General features: G+C 39.1%; 1 protein-coding gene across 4 annotated transcripts in view; it reads left to right on the plus strand.

The window, feature by feature from the left end:
- LRRC69 (leucine rich repeat containing 69) overlaps window positions 1-14919 on the plus strand; it is a 31717-nt gene extending 16798 nt beyond the window's left edge. Inside the window, exons 6-10 of one of the 4 annotated variants that reach the window (XM_036337683.1) lie at window positions 4185-4380; window positions 7611-7682; window positions 8885-8986; window positions 11550-11729; window positions 14564-14919. In XM_036337683.1, coding sequence (XP_036193576.1) covers window positions 4185-4380; window positions 7611-7682; window positions 8885-8986; window positions 11550-11729; window positions 14564-14695 — 682 coding nt within the window. In that variant the 3' untranslated portion in view covers window positions 14696-14919. The remainder of the gene's footprint in view (window positions 1-4184; window positions 4381-7610; window positions 7683-8884; window positions 8987-11549; window positions 11730-14563) is intronic. The other 3 variants (XM_036337685.1, XM_036337684.1, XM_036337686.1) reach the window with 3 other exon arrangements.
- The last annotated feature ends 2549 nt before the right edge of the window (window positions 14920-17468 follow it).

Below are 17468 nucleotides of genomic sequence, written 5' to 3' on the forward strand. Positions count from 1 at the left end.
ACCCACTGCCCAGGTCTTCACTACCCTATTGCCTGTGTCCCTGGGTTATACATATAAGTATATTAGAGGCCCGGTGCATGAATTCATGCATGGGTGGAGTCCAGCCGGCCTGCCCTGATTGGGGCCGATAGGGCTGGCCCTGCCCCGGATCGGGGTGGGGAGCCAATCAGGGGCAGGGCTGGCTGGGGGGAGGGTCCATAGGTGGTTGGCTGATTGGCCCCATCCTTGTCAAACTGGTTGATGGGATAATTTGCATATTAGCCTTATACTATATAGGATAAGTTCCATGATTTATCTCTTGTCCCCCCAAGTCCACATCAAGGTATGTCAATTTGTTCCATGCTCACAGGACAGGATTGTTTTGATGGTTAAATAAGCTAATCCATCAAAGACATTTAGGGTTGAACCTGTGATATAATAAGTACTTAATGGATGTTAGCTTTAATTTAATTGGTTATTATTTTTGTTCTTTCTGTTTCTCTCATTCATTTCTTTTTCGACACAAAAGATTGACTTAGTAGTGATTTTGGGAAAAGCTCTTTCATTTGGGGCCTGTTTCTTTGTTTCCCCGTTTGGGCTGTCTCTGTGTTTGTTTCTGTATATGACAGAACGCCATTGCTCCTCGTCTTTGTGTGGCGGCCTTCCACATAGGAGGTGTCTGAATGTTGCAATCTCCTTGATCTCCTGTGCAGGGCGCTCTAGGAATGTTTCTTGTTTGGGTTGTTTAGGCTCTCCTGTTGTAATTGGGTCCTGAGTACTATGGCCCTTTTGTGGGTGGTATTGACTTCAGGCTAGCTGACTATGAGCCTGGCATGCAAACTGCTGTCTCGAGATGGTTTGATGGGCTCAGTGGTACAATCATAGCCCTTCAGGCTAGGTGTCTATAAAGGTAAACCACTATCACTGTGTAGGAAATGTTGTGCAGGGGCTGCCCCCCGAGGTGGGGTTGTTCCCAGTAAGGACTGGAACCTGATGTACCTTTGAGTGTGGTGTTTATGTGTCTATTTGGGTTGAGTTCTTGTGTGTTCTGAAACCCACTACTGGTTGTGTTGATTCTGGGTCCCTTTAGGTAGGTTTCAGATGTGGTTGCTGTCAAAAATTGTACGTAACTGGCCTTGATCTACCCAGGTGTAGTTACCACTCTTTTCTCTCTTTATGTCAGTGTCTACTAGACCTGTATATGCGTGGGAGGGGCGAATCTGTGTAAATGGGTCTGCTTTGTTTAGCTTAGAAATGGGGGCAGATCTGTGGTTGGACCAAGGCTCCCGGAGGTCTGCTTCTACCTGTCAGCTACAGTGCCTCCCCAACCTGAGGTTTCCTGGACTTCCTCCAGGTGGGAGGGAGCTGTGCTGCTTCCATTGGAGGTGTGCCCACCATCTCGTCTCAAGGCCTGTGCTCGGCCACAGAGGCTGCGGGCTGGCCTCCCTGTCCCTGTTTATGTCCACTCCAGGCCTCACCTGCACGCACAACCTCCTCCTGTGGTCATGACCCATTACAGCGTCCCGGCCTAATTTGCATATTCTCTCTCTCTCTCTATATATATATATATAGAGAGAGAGAGAGAGATTGCTCTTTCTGATGGAATCTGATAGTTATAGAGTTTTCACTTTTTTTTTTTACTCTCAAATTTCTCTTCCATCTGACTCATTTCTAGATGTCTATCTTTGATATTACAAATTCTTCCCTCCACTTCGTCTGCTTTATTTTCTAAGCTCGCTAGTTCATTCTCCATCTCTTTTATTGAGTTCTTCAGCTACAGTATTTGTTTGGCTCTTTCTCTATAGTTGTTACCTCTTCAGTAAAATAGTCCTCTTTGTTCACTGATTTTATTTCTGAGTTTGTGAATTGCCTGAGTTTTCTTGTATCTTGTTGAGCTTTTCAGAACTGCCATCTTGAATATTCTGACATTTAAACCACATATTTCCATGACTTTAAGTTCTTTTCTAGAGGTTTTAAGATTTTCTTTTGGATTTCCTTTGTTATTTTGGTTATTCATTGTGTTTAATGGGTTAATTCTCTGCTCTGGTATTTGCATAATTGTAAACTGCTTTTAAAAAGAATTAAACCTAGAGGTATTTGTTCTCCAGTAGGTGGCGTTGAAGCAGTAGTTCTTATTTCTCTTACCTCTATTGCAGGGGTTGCCTGGATCTCTTGGGGCAGTGCCCCTAAACTGTGCAGACCTCTCCTCGTTCCCCAGTAGCTGGGCATCCCCTCCACTACCCTGTCATCTCAGACTCAGGGAACCCCTCCCATGGATCCTCAGGAGAGGCTATGGATATTCTGTGTGCTCCGTGTGCCACTCCCTATAGTCAGAGTGACTCCAGGTTGACTTAGCTGCTTCCACTAGGATGTACCACAGGGGACTGGAATGGTTGGGTGGGGGTAGCTAGTTCCTGAATTCCAGTTCTGCTCCACGTTATGGGCTTAGCAGCAACAATTACAAACTACTTAGACTGGATTATTTTTTCTTTCCCAGTTTCAGTGCTTTTACCTTCAGCTTGCTGCCCTGTGAGCCGCAGGGGGATGGAGTGGGCCAATTTCCCATCTGTAGAATCTCGTTCAATTCTAGCAGGCTTTAGAGCACTGATATTTTTTTGCACCATTTCTCTGCCCCTGCCCCTGGGCCCAGTTCTCAGTGTTGCCAGCCACCCAGGACAGATTGCTGTTTCTTCCTCTCCCGTCTAGTCTGTTCCGTGGAGCTGCACCCCAGCTCTTTACTGCTGAGGTGTCCTCTGGGCCTGCAGGGAAGGCTGGGCTGCAGGAGGTTCCTATCTCTGTCCTCCCTCCCAGCCCCGCCTCTGCTGTTCGCCCAGATGTGCCCCTTCTGATGTCTGTCCAACTTGGGCCTTCCGTGGGAGAGACTCGGAGGTCCTATGATGCCACCAGGCTGCCGCGGTCCTTGACCACCTCTTTAATTTTGAAATATTCTTTTACCTATAGAGATGGAATGAAACTCACATGCTAATCTTCTCTATAGAGTTCAGTTTTACCATATGTACTGTCAAAGCAAGCCCTACATATTTTTATTATTAGCTTTGCTAGTAAATGCGTCTGCATTTGAATCTTGAAACTGTTATCTACTGGATGGGAAATTGGGGCAAGGTATTTACTACCTCTGATCCTTTATTTTTCTTACTTCTGATTTTAAGTGAATAATTCCAGCCTTAGAGTTGTACTGATGATTAGATTAAATGCACATGCAGGTAATTGGTGCTAAGGTAGTGCTAATTTTTTTTGTTGTTTCTTTATTCAAAATGATATTTTCTTAGCTTACAGTGTCCTCTTGTTGCCCTAATTTTACAAGTTTTATTATTCAATGCCAAGTTCAAATGTCAGTTTTTCAAAAATGCTTATGATATACCTCAGGTATCATGTCTGTAATCATAGACTCAAATTTTCATAATATTTTTCTCCCAGTCCAATGGCATTTTCTATCCTCATTTTATGGCTTTAGGTAGTATTTCCTTCTAGGCCATGATATATAAATAAAGAGTCTGTGTTTGACCCATCTTTGCCTCTTCCACAGGAACTAAGTGGTTCTCACAAATTTTTGGCACAAGATCTATAATCTGTAACTATACCTCTACCGATACTTATATCCATGTAGGTGTTTATATGTATATGTATATTTCTGCATGTATATGTCCTCCTTTGTTTTTGGCTTTCTCTTTAATATACTGAATGTGTATGTACACAGAATGAAAATAGAATTTTCTTTCTTTAAAATCTAGGTTTTTCCCTGATTGGTTTGGCTCAGTGGATAGTGCATCGGTCCACAGACTGAAGGGTCCCAGGTTCGATTCCAGTTGCAGGGTTGTTCCCCAATAGGGGGCGTTCAGGGGGGCAGTTGATCAGTGTTTCTCTCTGATCGATGTTCCTAACTCTCTATCACTCCCCCTTCCTCTCTGTAAAAATCAATAAAAATACATTTTTTAAAAATTTAGGATTTGATTACATAAACTACTTTTAATGTAAGCTATCTGAATATAAATTATTTTCAAAAGTTTGATTACAACCAAGATTTTTTATGCTCTGATTATTCAAAGTAGTTGTGAACATTTGACTGAAATAAAGCTCAGATGAGCTACAAGAAGATTAATTGACACATGGCTTTTGACAAGCAGTGTCTGTGCAATAGACTTTCCTTTTCTGTGTTTCATTCATATACTTTGTTTAATTTTCAGATTAGAAAGCCTTATATATTTGACTATAAATCATAACCAGCTAACCAGTATTCCTAGAGAACTTTGTTTTCTTAAGAATCTTTCTGAACTTCAACTTAACTACAATCAGCTCATTTGCATACCTGAAGAGATTAAGTTCTTGAAGAGGCTCCGGAAACTTTTTCTGGCCAGAAACAACATTGAAGTTTTGCCAGAGGTAAGCAAAGCATGGGACAAAATTTTCTTTGGTTGGGGAAGAAGTCTCCTTACAACATGATTCAGGGGGATTGTAGAATGGACATGGGTAGCTGAGTGCACACCATCATTTGCTTTCCTTGTGATTAGATGGAGTCAGCTCCCAAATTCCTGTGACAAAGGATGGTTGTAACTTGTTTTATTTCACATAGTTAAGGATGCCAGGTTAGTGAATACAAATATACGATACTAACTTAAATTTGAATTTCAGATAAGCAATGAATAATTTTTAGTGTATGTTCCAAATACTGCATGGAACATAACTATATGAAAAAAATTCATTGTTTGTTTCAAATTTAAGTGAAGCTTCTATGTTTTATCTGGCAACCGTATATGCTGCACAGAATATAAGTACATGTGGTTTTTGAATATGTGCTAGATAACTTTCATTTTTTTCTTCATATCCACACTTTATCCTTTTTCAACCTACTCTGCATCTGGGAGAATCACCAGTATCAGCTCCTACATCCTCTGGCTTCCTCTTGGACATGGCCAATTAGAGGCACTAGCAGGAGGCGAAAGGATAGGAGAATGAATATCAGATGGTGTTCCCCTGGTACCCTGTCTGATGGGGTGCTATGAGTTTCCTGCACACCTTTTTGGAAAGCTATAGCTAATGTCGTGTGATTCTCATATGGGCCATTACCATCTCCCCTTGGCTTTTTAGGCCTATGGTGGTAAAATAACTTCCTGCTGTTTCCCAGCTTTTGGGAACTTTGAGGTTTTAGAGAACTACATTTTGTAGTTTAGGTTTTTCTAAATCCTGTCAAACTTTTATAAATAGTGACTTTACTCAACTCACCTCAGATTTCTCACTTTGAGAGTGCTGTTTCCTGCTAGGAACCTGTCAATGGGTTTACCTCTCCTTCTTATGCAAATTAGAATTAACTTGGTAGGAGGGAATGCATGTCATGCAGTAAACTAAGAGATAACAAAAGCAGGTCAAATCCTGCCTTCATTTTTCTTTCAAGGGAATATTCTCTTTAAAAATTCTGTGCACAGTATAATGTAATATGTGAAAACATACCAAGTTATAGGCTACAAATAAGAATATTTAAAAAAAATTCTATTCTTAAATTCTTTAAAAATCCTAATTTCTATAAACAAGTAAAAATATATTTAAATTACAAAATAAATCTATTAAAAGTATAACTCATTTTTTTTGAGGGAAAAGCTTTAACAGCAGCAATATAATCGTTATGCTGAAGCATTATATTATTTAGTGTTTATAACACTTTATGGTGTAGCTCTTTTTATTATATCCAATTTAGAATAAGGAAAAGAGATTATGTGACTTGAACACAACTTGCAAAGATCAGAGAAGAAACTCAAATCCATGTCTCTCTAACTTAAAAGTCCTCTTTCTATCCTATATAATAAAAAGGGTAATATGCAAATTGACCCTAACAGCAGAACCTCTGGGAATGACTGGTTACTATGACACACACTGACCACCAGGGGGCAGATGCTCAATGCAGGAGCTTCCCCCTGGTGGTCAGTGCGCTCCCACAGGGGGAGCTCTGCTCAGCCACAAGCCAGGCTGATGGCTGCCAGCACAGCGGTGGTGGCAGGAGCCTCTCCTGCCTCCTCAGCAGTGCTAAGGATGTCCAACTGCAATTTAGGCCTGCTCCCCGCTGGCAAGTAGACATCCCCCGAGGGCTCCCGGGCTGCCAGAGGGATGTCTGACTGCCAGCTTAGGCCCGATCCCCTGGGGAGCGGGCCTAAGCCAGCAGGTGGACATCCCCCAAGGAGTCCCAGACTGCTAGAGGGCACAGGCTGGGCGGAGGGACCTCCCCGAGTGCACAAATTTTTGTGTACCCAGCCTCTAGTAATTTTATAAATCCCAAGGAGTTTAGATTTTAAAGAATTGAAATGCTAGGAAGTCCTATCCTGAATTATTATATAAAGAATGCCTATGATCATTTATGTCCTTGTACATTTAATATGATTCAGTCTATCATTATTTTGTAAATATAAGTGTTAGGTCGCCGAAGGAGGAATGCACAAGGCCAGAGTGGTGAGAGATTACGAATGATCATCCACACACCAGGTGGCTGAGCCTGGATGGCTCCAGCACCCAGTGACGGGAGTCAGTGGCTTTTAAAGGACTTTTGGAGGACTTTCTTCTGGGTGGAGACTTCTTTATGCAAACCCGGAGGGGGAGATAATGGAATGTGGTCACCACAAATGAAATGTGGTCTCAGCAAAGGGACTGTCCATAGTGAAATGACTGAAAAGCCAGTTAGCTTGATCAAACCTAACAATAAATATTTACAAAAAATACTTGTTTTGTTTATGAAAAAATTAGGAATCATTTTCTGGTACATTATAAATTGTGTGTATATCTTCACATGTGTATGAATGTATATGTCCATCCAGTCACATTAGGCATGTAGATAGAGACCCTAACAGATTTTTCTTTACAGTATAAGGAAAGTTTTCATTTAGCACAGTGCTAAGCAAAAGGGAGATAAGAAATATATGCCAGTGGTAGAATTGTCAGTTAGAGACAACTTTCTAAGATTACATCTGTTTTCCGTTTCTCAAAGATTCTTTCCATTGTAATGATAGTAATGTCTACCTACTGCTCACTATGTACTACGCTCTTTTAAAAAGATATTTTTATTTATTTCAGAGAGGGAGTGGGAGAGAGATAGAAATGATGAGAGATAATCATCAATTGTCCCCTCCCACACACCCAAAACTGGGGATTTAGCCTGCAACCGGGCATGTGCCTTGACATGGTTCATAGGTTGATGCTTAGCCACTGAGCCACACGACTATGTTGTATTGGGTCCTTTAGTAAGCACTTAATAATTTATTTAATCCATGCAATAATCACTGAAGTAGGGGCTGCCATTAGTAATTCCATTTTACAAATGGAGAAATTCAAGTACAAAGAGATTAAGAAATTTACCCATAGTAAGTGTCAGAAGTGAGATTTGAACCTACAAATAGCCTAACTCTTAGCCACCATGTTATATTGCCCTGGAGTGGTCAGAGGAAATGGAAAATTCAGAGAATCTGACAATCCAGGATACAGCGATTTTCTTTGGGGAGGATGTAAAAAAGAATTGATCAGGTAATTAGGAAAGATGATCAATACCATCAAGTTCGAACTTAGAAGAAATATTTATGATTCTATGTATCGTACAGATTCTTAAAAAATCTCTCTGTTGTTTTTTTAAACAGGTATTGTGTCATCTTACAAACCTAAGAATCCTAGACATAGCTGGAAATGTCATTCAGATATTTCCAACAGGAGTAAGTAGAGTCGAGTTCTATTATAATGGAAAGACATTTTTGTTTATGCTACTGAGATTAGAACAAAATGAACAATCAGTAGAACCTGTAGTAATTGGAACCTTGAGTTATACAAATGACTCAAATACCTTTTTTTGTTCTAGAATTTCAAAACCTATTGTGGTCCTATTGTCCTTTTGTCCTTCCTTTGTGTTCTGTGCCAGCTGAAGTTGTTAGAACTAAGTGAACTATGATTGCTATCATAAATATTTTAATATATTTGTATGGTTAGTGTTTTTTGCTAGTATATACTATCTTAGGCCACTTCATACTTTCTGAACATATTCTTTTCAAGAGCATACATTTTTTTAAAATATAGTCTTATTGATTTTTAGAGGAGGGGAGAGGGATATAGAGATAGAGACATTGATTGGCTCAATTGGGGCTTTCTCCCATGCACCAAAAGGCTGCCAGTTCGATTCCTGGTCAGGGCACATGCCCGGGCTTGTGGGCGGGATTCCTGTGTAGGAGGAAGCTGATGGATGTTTTGCTATCACATCCATGTTTCTCTCTCTCCCTCTCACTTTCTCTCTCTCTAAAAGTCAATAAAAATCTTTAAAAAAAAGAAAAAAGAAAGAAAAGCACTGTCATAACTACAGTTAGATGTGTTAGAAATGTATTAGTTCTTTTATTACCATACTAGAGGCCCGGCGCATGAAATTTATGCATGGGTACGGTCCCTAGGCCTGGCCTGCCATCAGGGCCATCTTCCCCAGTTGCCAGCAGCTGGCCCCACCTCCCACCGCCACCCACCCCTGGTTCCCCATTTGCCATCGGGCGATCAGAGCCTGCTGGCCAGGGGGAGGGACCGAGAGGCCGGCCGTTCCCATCTGCTCGCCAAACCCGCCCCTGCCACGAGTTGCCCTCTATGTGTGGGGCGACTGGTGGGGCGGGGGCCTTGGCCTGGTGCTGCCCTCATCCCCTGCCACCCACCCCTGGTTCCCTGTTCACCATCGGACGATGGGAGCCTGCCAGCCAGGGAAAGGGACCCAGAGGTGGTCAGTGCACCTCATAGTGACTGGATTATGTCCTGCTGTTAAAATACTAATGTGGACTATAAGTCCTAAATAAAGCATTTTAAATCTAATTTTCTTGAAGATGTAGCCTCAGGAGTAAAATTTGTTACTTTGTTGTGAAATGAAGTTTTTATTTTGTTTTGAAAGTTTCAGCATCTGAAGCTGAAGGAATTCTACTGTGAGGGAAACCCGCTGTTCCTGAAGGAGCCTGTTAGTGCTGTCAAGCAGCTGGACGTCCTGAGCCTACAGGTGACGCCTGAGTCATTCACACAGGCCTCCAAATAAAGCCCTGATTTAAGTTGTAAAGAGCTTTCTTTTAAAGCATTCTAGCCAAATCAGCAAGATTAATGTCACCTAGTCTATTGGCAGTGTGAATCCTAGACATAATCTCTTTGTCTTGCTTATAGAATCTAATGTCATCCTATCTGATTTCCAGAGTGACTAAATTCAGAAAAATGGAATCTTTTCCCCTCCCTTTCTGCATTTTCTCATAAGAGAGGTTTTTTAACCATTTTCTCTGTGTCCTTGCTGGGGAAGATAATGGTTTGTTAGTTACAAGTTGGCTGCAAACTGCCCACACTGTTTGGTCTTGTTTTAACTTCCCTGTCTCAAGTTTCCCTATTCCTCCTGCCCTGGAATCCTGTAACACATGTACCTGTAAGAGGTGTCCTAAAAGGTACTATTGTCATAGCCAGTATATATACTTTATATATTCTCACATTTCCAAGTAACTTTATATTTTGATGCTATATCTTCCAAAGTAATACATTAGCAGCAAGTAGGAGAAGAATATAAGTAATGGGTAATGTTAAGAGTTGTCAAGAGACACACCGGATGCAACACACATGTTTAGTTCCAGAAATCTTAAATGGAAAAAGTGTACTATGTGAACTGTGACCTATTTATAGGTCCCATGTATTTCAGCAAATTCTTCTACCATCTGATATTTTGGGGAGTGAATCTTGTATTAGTTTTCTGAAGCTTCATAGTGAGACTTAGACTTTAATTCTTGTAGCTAAAACTTACCTCTAAAATCAACATTTTATTCAGAATCACAAGTTATGCTCTGTGTAAAGAGGTAAAGAAAGGGTGGTAATAGACATGTAATTTATCAGTCCTGGTATTTATAGTATGAAAGGGTACTTTTTTTTTTTTTTTTTCAGGAAGGATGACCTCAGTTATGTAACCACCCAGGAGAATGAGCTTAAGTGGGTAGGAGGTTATGCTGCTGAAGGATCAGGCATTTAAGGAACCCAAGCTGTGTAAAGGCAGCTTTCCCAGAGGCCTGTGAAGTGGAAGGGATAGCGTCATAAGGAACAGGGAGACAGCAATCTATAACATTTTGTTGTTATTTTAAAAATACTTTAATTTTGGTGAATGAGTGACAGATTATATCTGTATCTATATACCTACATCTACATCTATGTAGGTATTCCCAAAGATTCATTTCAGAGCCTAATATGGACTACTTTAATACTACTGAAAAATCTTTCACTTTGACCAGAAAAAAAAAGTTTCACAAACTAATTCAAATCCATGCAGTGTTTGTGTAACATTTATATAGGACTTCCAGGCTACTGGCATAGACACTGAGGAGGTGGGGACACTTAATGGAGTAAATCAAATATATTTTTTGTTATTGCTTGGCCAGTAAGGATTTAATTTTAAGTATTACATATATATTTTTTAATTTTTTACTTTAAGATGATGTTGATTGTCATGATGAAAATCAGCCTCTATATATTTCCTCCCCACCCCTTTTATTATTTAACTAGAGGCCCGGTGCATGGATTCATGGACATTGAAAGGAAATTAATTAGAAGGTGGCTGGCGGGCAGGACTGGGTGAGATGGGCCGGACATGCCTCCTGTGGTCCCTCCCTGGCTGGCCGCACCTGGGGTGGTGCTGGGGCTCGAAGGGCACCTGCGGAGTGAGCGGGGTCCTTCTGGCAGGTGGGGTCCCTCAGCCTAGCCTGAGGAGATTGGGCCGAAACTGGCAGTCTGACATCCCCCGAGGGGTCCTGGATTGCGAGAGGGCACTCTTCAAAGTTGCTGTCTCTCAGCAGCTCCTGCCCCCGGTAGTCAGTGCATGTCATAGCTACCGGTTGACTGGTCATTCAGTCATTGGATCGCTTAGGCTTTTATATATATATGTATAGATATTCTAATAATATTATTACCATAAATGAAGTTTCTGAACACACCTGTGTGGATAGGTTTAATACAGAGTGAATTCAGAGATTTGGTTAATAGAAATAAGTATTCTTTACCAATATGGCTCTACCTAGGTACTCAGTGCAGTAGGTAACTTAAACTAATGCTTCTCAAACTCTAACATGCAAAGAGATTATCTCAGGAAACTTGTTAATTGCAGATTCTGATTCAGTAAGTCTGGAGTGCACCTGAGAGTGAATTTTCAATATGCTTCCAGATGATGCAAATTCTATTGGTTCATGATCCACAATTTTAGTGGTAAGAATTTAGACACTAGTAAATAGGATAGACTCAATTTTCAAATCAGTCTGAATATTTGTACAGTCCTTGTTTACTGTAATAAGAGGTACACAATTTAAACTAAACTTTAATAATGTAAGTTTATTATAACTTGGATTTCTGTATATAAAAAATATGGAAATTTTAAAATAGGAGTAAGTTGCTTTTCCTATATTGAAAACTAAACTTATTTATAATGCCAATTATTGACAATATACTTTTTATATACACCTTGAAAAATTAATTTAACAGACACTGTGAGGAATAATAAAGAATGGTTATTTTGAAAATTATCTTGAATCATATTTTTTTTAATCTAGGAAATAACATCAAGATTTGTAATGAATGAGCTGACAGAAAGGAATCCTTTCCTAATGGAAGCCATAGAATGGTACCCAGAGGTTTGGGACATAATCTCTAAGGGAAGAAAATGTGCAATATGTGGAAAGTCATTTTTAGGCATATGGATAGAATGTGTTGAATTTGTTTCTCCATCAAAGGTAAATGGTGCTTTTTTGTGTGAATATGAGCATGAGTCCTCTTATTCTTTGTTCATATCTAAATCATCCAATACTAACTAGATTTGTATATAAGAATTTATTTCTATGATAGTATAATGTTTTTTCCTATCTTTATTGAGATGTAATTGATATATAACATTATGTTCAAGTGTACAAGATGTGATTAAATACATTGCAAAAAATTGCAAAATCATTGTCACCATAGTATTTGCTACCACCTCCATTCCATCACATAGTTACATTATTTCATTTTTTATGGTAAGAACACTTAAGGTCTACTATCTTAAGAACATTAAAATATATGGTGATAATCAGAGGGAAAGGGGACTGGGGGGAGGTAGGAGAGGGTAGAGGGAGGTAAATGATGATGGAAGGAGATTTGACTTGGGGTGGTGAAGACACAATACAATATACAGATGATGTATTATAGAATTGTACACCTGAAACCTATATAATTTTAACCTATGTCACCCCAATAGATTCCTTATAAATTTTTAAAACAAAAACAAATATATAATGCATTATTGTTAGTTATAATCATCATACTGTACATTAGATGCCCAAACTTATGCATCTTGTAACTGGAAGTTTGTGCATTTTGAACATTTCCCTACCCCAACACTTAATAAACATCACTTTACGTTTTCTCTGAATTTATCTATTTTCGATTCTGCATGTAAGTGATACCACACAGCATTTGTCTTTCTGCATCTGACTTATTTCAGTTTGTGTAATGCCCTCAGGTTATAGTGAATGGGAGGATTTCCTTATTTCTCGTGGCTGAATAATATTGTCACCTTTTCGTTATCCATTCCTTTGTTAACAGTTTGTTTTCATATCTTGCCTATTGTAAGTAATGCCACAACAAACATGAGAGTGCAGATATTTCTACAAGATCCTGATTTCAATTTCTTTAGATATGTACTCAGAAGTGGGATTGCTGGATCATATTTTTAGCTTTAGCTTTTTGAGGAAGCTGCATACTGTTTTTCATAGTGTTGTATTGATTTGCATTCCACTACACCTGGGTTCCCTTTTCTCCACGTCCTTTCCAGCACTTATCTGTTGTCTTTTTTATGATAGCCATCTAACTGATTTGAGGTGATATCACATTGTGGTTTTAATTGCATTTCCCTGATGATTAGTGATGTTGAGCACTTTTTCATGTACCTGTTGTCCATGGAAACATTTATATTCAGTTCCTCTGCCCATTTTTAAATTAGATTGTTACGTTTTTTTTGGCTATCGAGTTAAATGAATTCTTTATATATTTTGGATATAGACCCTTATCAGATATATAATTTGTAATTATTTTCTCATACTCTGTAGATTGCCCTTTCATTTTGTTGAGTGTCTTGTGTTCTGCAGTTTTTTTTAGTTTGATGTAGTCCCCCTTATTTATGTGCTTTTATTGCTTGTGCTTTTGCAGTCATATCCAGGAAATCACCACTGAGACCAATGTCAAAAATTCCCCCCCTATGTTTTCTTCTAGGAGTTTTAAGATCTCAGTTCCTAAGTTTAAGTCTTTAATATATTTTGGGGTGTGTGTGTCTCAGTGGTATAGGATAGAGATGCAATTTTATTCTTCTGCATGTACCTATTCAGTTATATTTACATCATTTATTGAAGAAACTATCTTTTCCCCCATAGAGTATTCTTGGCTCCCTTGTCAAATACTAGTTGACAGTATACATGGGAGTTTATTTCTGGGCTTTTGATTTTGTTCCATTGGTCCATGTGTCTATTTTTATGCCAGTACCATATTGACCTGTAGTTTCTTTTGAGAAATCAGCTGATAATCTTTTTTTTTTATTTTTTTTTTATTAGTTAAGGTATTACAAATGTGTCCTCATCCCCCCCATTAAGCCCCAACCTCCCCCCCACAGCTGATAATCTTATGTGAGCTCCCTTGTAGGTAACTAACTGTTCTTCTCTTGCTGCTTTTAGGATTCTCTGTTTTCTTTAAACTTTTGCATTTTAATTATGATGTGTCTTAGTGTGGGCCTCTTTGGGTCATCTTGTTTGGGACTCTGAGCTTCTTGGACTTATATGTCTGTTTCCTTCACCAAACTGGGGAAGTTTTTTGTCATTATTTTTCAAATAGGTTTTCAATTTCTTGCTCTTTCTCTTCTCCTTTCAGCACCCACCTGATGCAAATGTTGGTATGCCTGAAGTTGTCCCAGAGGCTCCTTACACTATCCTTATATTTTGTTATTCTTTTTTCTTTTTGCTGTTCTTATTGGGTGTTTTATTTTATTTTATTTGATTCTTGGTTTCTTCTACCCTACTGTTGATTCTTTGTAAATGATTTTTTATTTCGCTTAGTGTATCCTTCGTTTCTTACTGTGTTATTTTTTATGCTGTTGAGGTCCTCGCTAAGCTTCTTGATATCCTTATAACCAGTGATGTGAATTCTGCATCTAGTAGATTGCTTGTCTCCACCTTGTTTAGTTCTTTTTCTGGAGTGTTATTCTGTTCTTTCATTTGGACCATGTTGCTTTGTCTCCCCGTTTTGGCCACCTCCCTGTGTCTTTTTCAATGTATTTCATCCCAAACACATTATAGCTGGACAATATAATATGTTTGATAAAAGCATAGATAATTGTTTATCATTTGAATTTTGTTTAATATTGAGTTTGCCTTTATTAGCTAGTAAAGTTTATTTGTGTGGGAGAAATAGATTAAGTATAAATAGGAGAGTGTGTCCTTTAGAAATCAATGTTATGAAATCTCTGAAAAAAGCTAATATTTATTTTATTCAAAACTATTTGTTGAGCAATGCCTTAATTTTATTTCTAATCTTTACTTTTTAGAACTGGAAGATAAGCAGAAATCTAACGCTGGTACCTCTTCGAACATTAATTTGTTCTTACCAATGTTTTAATCTACGTGGCCCTAACCAGTTTGGAATTGCTCGAGTGCAGAGCAGTGAGAAGCTCATTTAGAGCCTCAGGGGAGTCGCCCTGTCAGCTCTGCACACAGAGTCAGATTGTACCCTAATTATGATATCATGCTGTGTCTCTTTGTCAATACATTAAGCCAGAGGAAGAAAAACAATTCCTTTTAAACATCCCAATATAAGCATTACAGCCTGCCTACGTTATTTAGATTCTAGATGTGCTGTTTCTTCTTTGACTTAAAAACAAAATAATAAATGGAATAACTATGATCTGTGGGAAATGAGTCTTATTTTTTTCCCTGTCATCTTATGACCACCATTTTCCTTTTCTAGTATTAAGAGACTTCAATGGAGACAAATTTTGTAATTGAAAGAGAATCACTTTTTAGTGTTAGACAGTTGTATCACCTTTGTATAATTCAGGTAAGCTCTTATTTGTTAAGAGGCACTAATACCTTATTGACTAAGATAAAACCTTCATTCCACTAAAAATGAGTAAAAGGCTAGAAATCCAGGGTTGGTTATTCCTAGCATCACTTTGTTCATTTTTTGTTTTGTTTTGTTTTCCTCACAAATGGAACTGACAGAAGCCAGAGCAAAAGAGCTGAAATGTGAATTTGGCTCTTTTTCTGTGAAGGACAACAGAAAACTATGGGGAAAAGTTATTAAAAATATATGGCATGGATTGCATAGACCAGTGGGCTTTGTAAGTGTATCCAGCAGCATCCAGATCACTTGAGAAATTGTTAGAAATGCAAAACATCTGGCCCTACCCCAGACTACTGGATCAGAAATGAGGCAGTGTGTGGCCCAGAAATCTGTTTTAAGAAACCCTCTAGGCCAGTGGTTCTCAACCTTGGCTGTACATTAGAATCACCTGAGAATCTTTTTAAAATCCTGATTTCTGGGCCTCATTCCGGAGAACCACTGCTCTAGGCAATGCTGATACCCTCTGCTGTGTGTTCAGAAAAGCAAGAAATTTAATCATAATTTTACATTTAAAACGTCACTAGAAATATACTTATTCATACACTATTGGGTGGCTCTTCTGGTGGAAAGCTGAGTGGATTCTCATAGCCCATAGATGATCATGTTACCTTCCTAACTAGGCCTTTCGTTAGTTTATTTTAGGACTTACTCCTTTATGCACCAGCGTTCCCTTGGGCATACCTTGGGAGGCTAAGTCACTGGAGCACAGCAGAGAGGCCCTCAATCCCAAAGAACACAAGAGTCAGTTCCTACTGAGGCAGAGATGAGGGCCTCAAGGCAGCTCTCTAAAAGCTCCCTTAACTAAGAATGCATTTTAAACTAAAACACAAAGCAAAAGTAAAAATGAAAGCCATAGGAGCTCATTAAAAAGGAGTTACAAAAATAAACTGCTGAGGCAAAGACTGCTCAGTAAGTTGATTTTGATTAGGGAACTATTTTTCCACTACCTGTGCAATGGAAAAGAATGTGTTGTTCACCATTTGAACCCCACGACCTCAGCCAAAATGTATGTGCCATCTTAACTGCGGAGAGAAAATTGTATCCATTTATTCATCTATGGCTTATTTACTTAACCAATATTTCAGGTATTCTTGGAGCTCAGGTGACACAAAAAGAATCCTAGCTCTACACCTTTTCACCCTGCTCTCTTTTTCATATGTCAAGGTATTGAGACTTGGTTTCTGCTCTACTACTCTACAACTGGTTTCTCAGAGGGGATCCATGAGTGCCTACCAACCCACCTGCTCTTCATCTGGCTGGTCTTCCCTGTAATTTTGGGTTCAATTGAGCATCTTTTGCTTTGGATTCATTTCTTAGTCTTTGACAGCCTATTCCCCAAAACTTGAATTCTCTCTTATACTCCGCCCCCCGCCCCAAAATCAAGGGTCCTTAGGCGACACCAGTGGGTCGCGACCCCTTTGGCGGTCAAACGACCCTTTCACAGGGGTCGCCTAAGACCATCCTGCATATTAGATATTTACATTACAATTCATAACAGTAGCAACATTGCAGTTATGAAGTAGCAACGAAAATAATTTTATGGTTGGGTCACAACATGAGGAACTGTATTTAAAGGGCCAGAAGGTTGAGAACCACTGCTCTATGCAGTCCCATTTTCTTTTTTCTTAGCACTTTCTCTTTACCTGAAGGAACTCATCTACTCCCACAGTTTTGTTTAGCTTCATTTTTCACACCTGAGTGGGTAAATCCTAACTCTCCATTTTTAACCCATGTTTCCAAGCTTCTCAACTTCAGCATGTCTGAAAAAACACTGTTTCACATCTTCACAAAATGTTGTTTTCCCATTTATTCATGTATTAAATATTTATTGAGGGACTACTATGTATTGGCCACTGTTTTCTGTTCTTGGGATATATAGCACTGAACAAAACTGAGAGGGCCCTGGCTCTTCAAAAATGTACAATCTAATGGGGGAGGCAAACAATCAAAAGTAGACAAATTATATGGTGATACATACTTAAAAAAAGAGAAGGAAAATAGAATTGGAGAGAGAGGGAATGATTGGAATACTTTTGTATAAGGCAATCTGGGTCTGAGAAGGTAATACTTGATCAGAAATCCAAAGCATGTGAGGAGGGAATGAGTTCTCTGGACATGAGTAGAAACCACTTCCGTGTTTGAAAGGCTGAACACCCAGAATGAACGGAATGGAATGTGTACTAAAAAAACATCATGACGCTGACACCAAGAAATTTAGTGTTGCTAAAAAAAAGAATCTCTTACCCTCTGAGGCAGCATGGAGGGACTGGAGAGTGTCATGCTAAGTGAAACAAGTCAGTCAGAGAAAGATAAGTATCACGTGATCTCAC

This window comes from Myotis myotis, unplaced genomic scaffold (assembly GCF_014108235.1).
Source record: "Myotis myotis isolate mMyoMyo1 unplaced genomic scaffold, mMyoMyo1.p scaffold_m19_p_16, whole genome shotgun sequence".
NCBI classification, from domain to species: domain Eukaryota; kingdom Metazoa; phylum Chordata; class Mammalia; order Chiroptera; family Vespertilionidae; genus Myotis; species Myotis myotis.